The sequence below is a fragment of the Phytophthora sojae genome (genome assembly GCF_000149755.1).
Source record: "Phytophthora sojae unplaced genomic scaffold PHYSOscaffold_2, whole genome shotgun sequence".
In the NCBI taxonomy this organism is placed as follows: domain Eukaryota; phylum Oomycota; class Peronosporomycetes; order Peronosporales; family Peronosporaceae; genus Phytophthora; species Phytophthora sojae.
This window is the reverse complement of record NW_009258116.1, coordinates 2,584,322-2,594,273: the sequence shown is the minus strand read 5'-3', so window position 1 is coordinate 2,594,273 and position 9,952 is coordinate 2,584,322. Positions and strand designations below refer to the sequence as shown.

At 57.6% G+C, this 9,952-nt stretch overlaps 4 protein-coding genes across 4 annotated transcripts; 1 reads left to right on the top strand and 3 right to left on the bottom strand.

The window, feature by feature from the left end:
• Window positions 1-706: 706 nt before the first annotated feature.
• On the bottom strand, window positions 707-2,303 carry PHYSODRAFT_324733 (hypothetical protein; the record flags this gene model as incomplete). The annotated part of the gene is made up of 3 exons (XM_009520530.1): window positions 707-1,486; window positions 1,525-1,880; window positions 1,970-2,303. The coding sequence occupies 3 exons, from the start codon at window positions 2,301-2,303 to the stop codon at window positions 707-709; spliced, it is 1,470 nt and encodes a 489-aa protein (XP_009518825.1).
• Window positions 2,304-2,639: 336 nt separating this feature from the next.
• PHYSODRAFT_324732 (hypothetical protein) lies at window positions 2,640-3,851 on the top strand (the record flags this gene model as incomplete). The annotated part of the gene is made up of 2 exons (XM_009520529.1): window positions 2,640-2,855; window positions 2,934-3,851. The coding sequence occupies 2 exons, from the start codon at window positions 2,640-2,642 to the stop codon at window positions 3,849-3,851; spliced, it is 1,134 nt and encodes a 377-aa protein (XP_009518824.1).
• Window positions 3,852-5,903: 2,052 nt separating this feature from the next.
• PHYSODRAFT_556202 (hypothetical protein) lies at window positions 5,904-7,890 on the bottom strand (the record flags this gene model as incomplete). The annotated part of the gene is made up of 3 exons (XM_009520528.1): window positions 7,584-7,890; window positions 7,421-7,505; window positions 5,904-7,332 (listed from the first exon to the last, which is right to left on the bottom strand). The coding sequence occupies exons 1-3, from the start codon at window positions 7,834-7,836 to the stop codon at window positions 5,904-5,906; spliced, it is 1,767 nt and encodes a 588-aa protein (XP_009518823.1). The 5' UTR covers window positions 7,837-7,890.
• A 1,281-nt stretch (window positions 7,891-9,171) lies between these two features.
• On the bottom strand, window positions 9,172-9,791 carry PHYSODRAFT_556200 (hypothetical protein; the record flags this gene model as incomplete). The annotated part of the gene is made up of 1 exon (XM_009520527.1): window positions 9,172-9,791. Exon 1 carries the CDS (start codon window positions 9,778-9,780, stop codon window positions 9,172-9,174), a length of 609 nt encoding a protein of 202 aa, XP_009518822.1. The 5' UTR covers window positions 9,781-9,791.
• Window positions 9,792-9,952: the final 161 nt, after the last annotated feature.

The window sequence follows — 9,952 nt, the reverse complement described above, 5'->3', positions numbered from 1 at the left end:
CCGTGTCGTTGGTCGAGTGGGCGAGAACGCCTATCGGATCGACATACCATCGCACCCAGACAAGATCGTCACGGTGAACGTCAACCGGTTGAAAAAGTTCCGTGACCGGTGGACTCGGACCTACATGGACGAAGTGCCGGAAGGTATTGTGGGGGACGGGGAAGAAGTTGAAGACGGTCCGCTGGAGGAAGCAGATTTGCCGGCATCCAGTTTCACGGAACGGGTGACCATAGGTCGCGGGGATACGGCCCTCACGGGGGTTACTTCGCTGCTGCTGGAGATTGTTGCGAAACAAGTGGTCGACCGTGCTGTGAAGTACCTGGTGCTTACGGCTAATTTTGAGAGTCACTGGATTCCTCGGGCTGAGTTAATGCCCGAGTACAGCGACTTAGTGACGGCTTTTGAGCAAGCCGAACGGAAGAAGCAGCGCCTGCCTGAGCTACGGAGGAGTTCCCGTTTGGAAGAGGCTAACGCTGAAGTGGAGGACGAAGACCTGGTCATGGCTTAGCAGTGCCGAAAAGGGTGTTGTTCGTGATCCAAGGGACGGTCGTGTACGGTGATGGTACGGTCACTTGGAACTCAAGAACGGATCGGTGGAAAGGGAATTACGTGTTTTGAATTTGAATTGATTAATTGGAGGAACGCTAGCAGATTTGGAGAAAGCAAAATGAACGACTAGTGTCACGTCCCTAATGACGGCTGCGACTCACTTGGACTTGGGAGAAGCCGGAGGAGCGGCACTCTTCTTGGACGAGGTGTCATCGCCCTCGTCACCGGCGCTGCTCTTCTTGTCGTCGTCCGTGGGGTCGTTGGCGCCCGAAATGCGGTCTTCGTCGGCCTCGTGGTCGTCCTGCTCTTCGTCGTCATCCTGATCTTGGTCGGCCTCGGTCTCGGGCAGATGCTCGTCCAATTCGTCGGGCTCGCCGTCGTCTTCCTCCTCGAGATCTGGCGTCGGAGGCAGCACCGTGAACATGTCTTCGTCGTCCTCGAAGTCCGAGTAGTCGTCGCGCTGCTCCTTGTCCTCGTCGTACGCCTTCTGGGCAGGGAACAGTTGCTTGCCCTTCTTCACGAGCGGCTTGATCTTCTTGGCGAGGGCTCGGATGCGAGCGTCCCCCAGCAGAACCTTCCAGGTGCCGGCGCTCTTGTTGCCGACCCACGACGGGTTGGGCGGGCTGCCGCCGGTGACGTCGATGACGACGCGGGTGGGGGCTTCGTCGCTGAGGCGAAGGTGCGCTGGCTTGGTCGGGTTCAGCGCGTCCGTCTGCTCGAGGAGGTCGGAGATGGACTGGTATCCGTCCTCGTCCACACGGTACGGATCAAGGGCACGGGCGATGATGGCGTCGTAGCGGCCACGGTCGTTGCGGAACAGCGTGGCGAGGTCCGTCGCCGCCGTCGCATACGACTTACCCTTCGAGTTCGCCTTCGCGGCCACCGAGCGCCGAGCAGCCTTGCCGCCTAGCCACATGAGGTTGTCATGGGTGGCATTCTCGAAGAGTCCAGGTGGTCGTAGAAGCTGAGCTCGACGATGTTCAGGCTGATGAAGGCGAGCCGTGCCTGGCCGGCGTTCGACTTCTTCTTGCGGCGGGCCGTGCACTCGTCAGAGGGCGCGTACAGCGCGCAGGCGAAGAAGACGTCGCGCCAGTGCATCCAGAAGCGCCAGTACGCCACGTGTAGCGCAGGGTGCTCCTGAGGGTCATACCAGGCACGCTGACCGGTCCACGGGTACGCCATGCGCGGAGGAGTCTTGCCCTGGGTGCCCGCCTGCTTGATGACCTTGGAGATGTCGCGACGGATGGTGGCTGGACACTTGGCGGGTAGCGGGAATTCGTACTCCTCCGCGCCGTCTCCCTCGGGGGCATCCTCCTCGTCGTCGGCGTCGTCTTCGTCTCAGTCCTGGAACCTGGACTTGCGCTGCTTCTTGGACGGAGGGGGCTTGAAGGCGCTCCTAGTGGTCGGTCGCTTGCCAGACGAGCGTGCCTGCGGCGCGGGTCGGTGAACAGGTCATGCGGGGGCGCAGCGACGACGTGCAGCGAGTCGGGCAGCGGCAGCAGGGTCACAGTCTCTAGTAGCTCGACGGGAAAGAGCGTGTCGTCGGCCAAGACGGCGACGGCGACGGCGTCCACGGCGTCCATGTTCGTGGAGCCGCTGTTGGCGAAGAGCGCAGCGCGCAGGCGGACGTAGAAGCCCACTTGGGCACGGAGCTGGGCATCGGCTTCAGCGTCCGCGCCCCGGGACCGGCGATCGAGGCGTGCGCGCAGCCGTCGCAGGACGGCCTCCCTGTTGACGTCTCGCGACTTGGTCATGGCGGAAGGTGGTGGCTGGGGCTTCTTGGGAGTCTTGTTCTCTTCTCGGCGAAAGCTGAAATGAGGGCGAGACTGCGAGTTGCCGCGGCCTCTGCTGATGCGTTCCGACCTGGCAGTTGGGACGTTTGGCTGCGGATTTCCCTTCCTGGAAATGGGAGAGGCACGGTTGGCGTGAGACGGTCGAGTGATTGACTAAGTTGATTGACGAGACTTGCGACGGTGGGTTACCCGTTACGGTTGGACACTTACGAGTATGGCTGCGAACTTGGAATGCTGTGGACGGCCGTGAGGAGCATACTGAGGCGAGGGCATTTCGCTTTCGTCTCCGTGGCGAACATGGAAACCGTGACGGATGTTGTCGAGTGGTGCCTGTGGCACTCCCTGTTCGTGTGGAAGATTGTGTGGCGGGTGCTGCGCAACCACTGGCCGGCCGTATTGCTGGCGATGATTGGTGCAGTGGGCGGCGTGATCACGAGGCCCTTGTGGAGCATTGCGGGGCGATTGATCGGGGTCGTGTTCGGCTTTGTGCTCAAGTGGCTGACACTGTTGAAGGTATGCGTAAGACGGTACCGTCGCTTCGTGAACGGTCCGTCCGTGCGAGGCAGACCGTCTGCGGAGCGTCGATGAAAGGCGTTTGAGGCGATCTGGGCCACGCCCATGGTGGTGCTCGAGGCCCGAGGTGAACATAAGGATGGCTTAGGCCGGTTACTGTACAAGTGGCTGGATGCTTACCACGCTCTGTGGTGTGTGTTCCTGCCCGACGTGCTCGAGCTGGGTGGCGAGTCTACCGTGAAGTACTGGCGCGGATCGAGGGCCGAGTGTCGGCGCTCGGTTGACCGTGCCTGCTGTGTGGGCCGTGGATTGTGGGCGTTCCTAACACTAGCGACGTATGCCGTGTTCTACACTGTCATCTACGTGTATAACTTGGCCGAGAAAGCGTGCCAAGGAACGGTGGGTGTGGGCGTGCTACTCCTGACCCTGAACTACATGTTGGCGGACGGTGAGCTGACTGCCGACGGTGGGTTGAGCCCTGATGCAGTCGTGATGCAGTGGAGCTGCGTGGTGGCGGCGACTGGGGTCGCCAGCCACTTGCTGAAGTGCTACGAGGCGGCGTCAGGAGTGCGTTCACCTGCGAAGATGGCGGAGGAGAGCTACGCCGACTGGCTCCGTGACGTCGAGGAATTGCAGCAAGCCGAACGCCTGAGTGAAGCATTCTGGCGTGCGGACGGGTGCGTCGGGAAACCGAAGCCGGTGCGTACCCTGAGTGGGCTACGGGCGGAGCAGCGCGCCCTGCGCGCGAAGATGAAGGCGGCCAAGGAGGAAGAGGGCGCTCGACGAGGACGTCGAGTCTCAGTCGGGGAGGATGTCCCGAGTGGGAACGGTGGTCACCGTCTCGGGTACGGTCGCGGCCGTCCTCCGGCAGCCTGTCAATCAGCGCGTGGACTACTACTCGAGGATCAGCTGTTCGAGGATCAGCTGACTGAGCAGTCATCGACTTTAGCGAGGATTAGCTGGCGGCGGGCCCGTTGCGTGGACGAAGAGTCGTGATGGAAGCAGTGGCGTGTTCCGCGAGTAGGCGGTGACGTGAGGAGACAGGATGGAGGTCACGAGCGCTGCGTAGCTCGGGGCGTGAGCCTTGACGTGAGCCAAGGGCGGAGGGGTGAAAGGAGCTGACCATGGGTTCGGGGGCGGCGGTGTGTCGACGCTCAAGTTGAAGAGAAGCAAGAGAGAGCGCGAGGCGAGGTGCTCCGTGCCGGGTAGGTTGGTCAGTCGTGAATTTGCCGTGGAAACAACAAGTTGAATCTTTGTATTTGACTCTGTTGTATTTCATACCGTTCCTTCCTTGTCCGTACCGTCCTACTTCGTTCTCGCAGCGGCAGCCGTCCCTTCCAGGGCGACTCGCGACAGTGGGTTCTCAGGAACCGAAAGTCACCAATTGAGGTTGCCTGGTCTGATGAGGCCATCGGTGACATAACACCCTGGTCAGCGTCCAATGGCTGCGTTGGCGCTAGCAACGAGAGAGCTATTTCATTCATTTTGCAGGTAAGGTATACTGTGCTCATTTTTGTACTATATTGTGTGCTAACGATCAGACGAGAGAACTACAGTAGCGGAACGAAGGAGAGATGCATGGTGCGCTGATCTTGACCATTTAACTTGAGGATGTTAGCTAGGGTAAGTGACAATAAAGACAACGACTTACAAAGCCGGCAGACGAAGTCAAGCAAAGCTTAACATGAGCAAACCAGCCAATCAGATTCAATCAAATGACTTCATCTTTGTATACCATCTGGTTTTGTGTACTTTATATGCTCTCTTGTGTATTTTATGCAACACACCGTGTGTTTTATGACAGTTATACAGATTTGACGGGAGGAATTTATCGTTGTTTTTATATAGGAGCATGGCATTAAGCATGCCGGCTTTGTAACTCGTTGTCTCAATTCAAAAACAAAACAAACAAGCAAACTTTTAACTTGAGAGCTTCGGAATGAGATATACGCTAATGGGCCAATTCCTTGAAAGTGGGTGCTTCAACGCAGGGAAAAAAGTCTTGTTCAAACGAACGATGCTTGTGTCACTGTCGAGTTGGGCATCTTCGGCTAAGAGTGATTGGGTATTGAGCAAATTGACATGTAAAAAAAGTGCAGCCTGCAGCTAGACAAGTCATGTTGTTCATCTTCAGCTAAGCTTGGTCAATTATGGCGCAAATTGATACGCCTTCAGCGAAGCCATGACGCTCTCATACTGTACTAGAGCGTCCGTAAGTGTTTGAATGCAGGTTTTGGTCAATAATAAACGATTAGTATCAACCTTTGGTAAATAATGTGCACAAATCTTAGCATTTATCGACGGGTACCCGATTCCGGCAGATATTAGCTTAAACATTACAATTAAGAAAGAAAGACCCGGTTTGGTACCCGGTTTTGGAAAGTTACAAGTTTTTTGCCGGGGCCAAGCACAGGTCTTCGACCTGTGAATTAATCATGTGCCGGCTGCGTAGCAGCATACCTTACGGTACACTAGCTATCTCAGTATAACTACACCTTTGCCCGACCATAGTTGGCCTAATTCGCAAGCAAAGTTGTCATGAATATTGGAGGTACCAGAAAGTAACATTACATTCCCTAAGGTCTTGATCAGGATTTCGCTCGAAGATCGCCATAGGGGCTGGTGACAGCATTAATGGAGCAGCTTTAGGAAGGAAGATGGCTACATCTACTCATATGCGTGCTAACTGCGGCGTTGTTGTCCCACAACGAGCGCCCTTGAGACGGATTTGCAACAGTCCGTCGTGGTGGCATCTCGCGATAGCTGCGTGAGCCATTTGTGGGCGTGCGTTTGGTGCCGGAGAAGATGAGATGGGGTCATTTGACAGTGGCAATTTACCACTTGTCAAATGACCCCACTGGCAAGAGGGGCTCTGGCACGAGGAAAGCTTTAGCCACGGACAATTTGCAACACGTTTCACGGTGTGCCACGAGTCCCAAACAGCAGTGCAGAACATTGGCCAAAGCCATTCAATCCGGTACGTTTTATCCGTACTTCACGAATTCGATTGAGTGCAACCTGACATGCATCTATCACGCATCTTACCTTCTAGAACCAGGACGACAACCGATTTGGCGGCGGGTTGTCGACTCTGGATTTCTGCCGCTCACTCGGTTTCTCCTCTTTAGAAGGTTTCTTGTCTTCTGTAAGTGCAACTACTGGAGCTGGAGCTGGAGCTGGTTGCGCACCAGGATGAATGTGACCGGGAACTTTATACTTACACAGCACGCACTCAACAACCGGCGGAGCCACGACGATGGCCTCGGCAGCAGCAGCGGTGTCTTCAGCTGCCTTATCTTCTTGCGTAGAAGGCTTATCCGCTGTGGTAGTGCAATTCTCTTCCGCTTCGCTTGGCTCTTCTGTGAGGGAGGCCAGCATGGGCACGGCAGACCGACGTTGCAGCGTCTTGTTGCGTCGTGGGCGCCCAGATCGAGCACCTGGTGCATCTGAAGACGGATCTTTGCCCAGAGCAGCAGCAGCCACACGCGCTTGCTGCACGTGCTCCCGATCTCGATCATTCATTCCTTCCTTATCTTCGTCGATGTCATCCAGCACAGCCACCGTCACACGACGAGAAATGCCGTACTTCCGCCGCTCTCTCGCTGGCTCACTGAGCTCGCTATCAACCTCCATCCTTGTCGTCGTCACCTCACAGCTGACCTCCTTGTGGACCGTCACAGTTTCTCCTTCCGAGTTCTCGGCCTTGTAGTTGTCCGAATTACTGCTAAAACCCTGCGAGAAGAGATACCGCAATGCGCGCTTCTGCACGTTCGTGACGGGGCGGATCTTTAGCGTGCTCTCAAACAGCAAACCAGATGTGGTGCCGTCCACACGGAACTCGCGCAGCTTCCCCTTGCCTTTGACTTCGCACGTTTCGACCTGAACGACCTTCTTCTCAATGAACGGAGGCTTGTGTGAGCACTGACGCAGCCACTCGTGCAGCATCAACGCGTAGTCTCTCGGCTCAGGATAAATCGGCAGATTAGCTTCCATGTCGACGTCTTCGTCGTCTGTAGTCGATAGGCTGCTAAGGCTGCTGACATCGTTCGTGCTGAAGCTGCGTCGGATGCCCAAGTCGGACGAAGACGAAGTCGATAGGGGTACCGTGTGCTTAGGCCAACCTCTCTTGGGAGGACCAGTCAGCTCAAACACGAACGGCGCGTTCACTGGGTCGTAGTTGTGCGTGCAGGCCGAGGCGTTGAAGTAGGTGATGGCTCCGTCCGGACTGGCGCTGCGTCCGTATCCCTCATGTACATGACCAAACACGTGCAGCTTGGGGCGAATTCGATCTTCCACCTCCCGCAACAGGTCGGCACACCCCACATTCTGGTACCCGACCAGGTCTCCGTGGCCCATCGGTGGCGTGTGGGTAATCAGCACATCCGTGTCCGTCGGAATGTGTCTCCATTGCTTCAGCAGCGCGTCACCTCGTGGCAAATTGAAGGCCCAATTGCAGAACTCGGGTTGCCACGGCGTTCTAATGCAGCATGAAGTTGACACATCACGACAGTCAATTCATAGTGTCAACTTAGTAGAGAAAATAAAAAACAACAACTCAATGTTACCCGTAGAAGAGGTAGCCCTCGATCAGCACAGCCTGGTCCTCGAGATACAGAGCGTTCGTGAGCAGTGCGCGCACTTCTTCGGGGTCTGTAGCATTTCACAGCGAGTGCGTTATTTAGTCAATCGCTGAATTAGAGGATGTGTCAACTTAGCGAGGTGACGCACCGTACTGCTGGCGGTGGCCGTACTGGTGCCAGTAGCGCGGGTAGAACTGGCGGTCGAAGGACGACTCGTGGTTGCCGGCGATCACGATCTTGTAGCGGTGCGGCAGCCGCCCCAGGAACTCGTTGAAGGCCAGCACCTCACTGCGCTCGCCTGTGTCCGTGAAATCGCCCGCGTGCACGAACACGTCGCCGTCCGGGACCTGCAGCGCGTCGTCGTGCAGCCCGTGGGTGTCGGACACGCACACGACCTTCATGGTCGCTGGCGCAGGGAGGGAGGAGGGCGTCCAGAGCCTAAGAGCAGAGCGGGGATGTGCGGCAATTGCCGTGCAACTGCTTATTGTCCTGGACGGTGGCTGCAGCCACAAGATGGGGGCGGAAGTAGTGCCGGTTGTGGCGGTAGATAAGATGGCGATAATGAGCAGCCATATCGGGTTGAACGGGGAGCGTTGAAGTGCATCAAACCAAGTTCGAGTCGATCGCGACAACGCTCGCGAAGAGCGGCAAAGCCGGAAGATTACGTGGCTCCTACTAATGAGGGAGTCTATCATCGCAAGATATTGATGCCACATGTACACTGGCGGGTAGCCTTTGAAGAACCAATGCCGAAGTTGAAGTCAACGTACCTGAATGATCGCGTCTATTATGTGCTGCACACTACGTAGTGCGCGCCAACCAAAGCTCAGTTGCCTTTCACACGTCACACAAGTGCCGCCAACAGTGCAGCAAAGGAAGACGTAGCACAGTACTGGAGCCATGGCGGAGGAACCCCTGTCCGAGGAGCGCAAGCAGATCCTGCAGAAGCGGCGCGAGCTGCGCAAGGCCAAGAAGGCCAAGGCCAAGCAGTTCAAGCAGGAGAAGCAGCAGGCGCGCCGCGAGAAGAAGGCGGAGATCGTGGCCAAGATCCGCGCCAAGCGCGAGGAGGCGCAGCAGGCCACGGCGCAGGACGGCTGCTGGCTCTGCGGCGAGGCCTCGCACCGCAAGCAGGACTGCCCGAACCGCGCGGCCGGAGACCTCAACAAGACGTGCTTCCAGTGCCGCCGCCGCGGCCACACGTCGCACAACTGTCCGCAGAACAACGGCGGTGGCGGCTTCGGCGCGCAGCAGCAGCAGGCCGCCGTGTGCTTCAACTGCGGCGCCGACGACCACGCTCTGCGCGACTGTCCCAAGCCTAAGGAGAACGGCGGTGCCACATACGCCACGTGCTTCGTGTGCGGCCAGCAGGGACACCTCAGCAGCAAGTGCCCCAAGAACACCATGGGCGTGTACCCCAAGGGCGGCTGCTGCAAGCTGTGCAAGAGCATCGAGCACCTGGCGCGCGACTGCCCCGTGGGCAACATCTCGGTGGACGGCAGCAGCGGCGCCAAGCAGAACAAGAAGCTCACCTTCGCAGATGACGACGAGGATTTCGTGCCGGAGGATAACGGAGACAAGACTGGCGACGCCCTCGACTCGTTCCAGCTTGGACTGGAGGGAGAGAACGATGACAAGGAGGAGGAAGGTGCATCCAAGGAGAGCAAGGGCAGCAACAGGAAGCAAAGCAAGCGCGTCAAATTTTAGACTCAAAAAGCAGAGCACTTTAGTACTGTACCTTACTCGTCCTTCTTGGCGCTTTGGCTCTTGAGCTGTTCCGGGTCAATGTTGTTCTTGCGCAGCAGCTCGTTGAACTCTTCGTCGTACTTGTCCGTCTCGGGGTCGGCCATGCGCGGGCCATGGTTCGGGTATTTGTCCTTGTAGCGGCGCAGCATGCTGGCGTGCAGTTCGTTCCAGCTCACGTTGTCCTCGCCGTCCTCCTTGTTCTTCTTGTCGCGCAGCTCCTGCTCCACCTTGCGCAGGCCGTCGAACAGCTCCTTGGTCGGGTTCGGCTTCTTCTTCTTCTGCTTGTCGCCCATAGGCACGAGCCGGTCTCCGTCCGTCACGAGCTCCTCAATCTCCTCCTCCTCTTCTTCTTCCTCCTCCTCCTCTTCGGAGCTCTCGACGATGAGCTCGGGCGACAGGTTCGGCCGCTGATGCATGCCCTGACGCTCCTGCGCCGCCGCCTCGTTGTCCAGCTGCCGGTTGAACCAGCGCGCGCCCAGGAACAGCACCAGCAGCGCCACGTAGTACTTGAACACGGGCGCCAGCACGCCCGCGAAATCGCTCAGCGAGCGCGGCGCCGGCGGCAGCTCCAGCCGCTCCGGGACGTCGTCGAACTCGTCCATCGTTACCACGTTGTGAGACTTTGTGCCGAACGCGTCATCGAAAAATGTAGCCATTTCACATCAACCTTTCCAACTGAATATAGTGTTTTCTACGTACAGTAGTTGACCCCAAGCAGCGCATTTCTACAGTCAGCTTAGATGGGTAACCAGCCTTCCGCGATGGAGGCGGAGG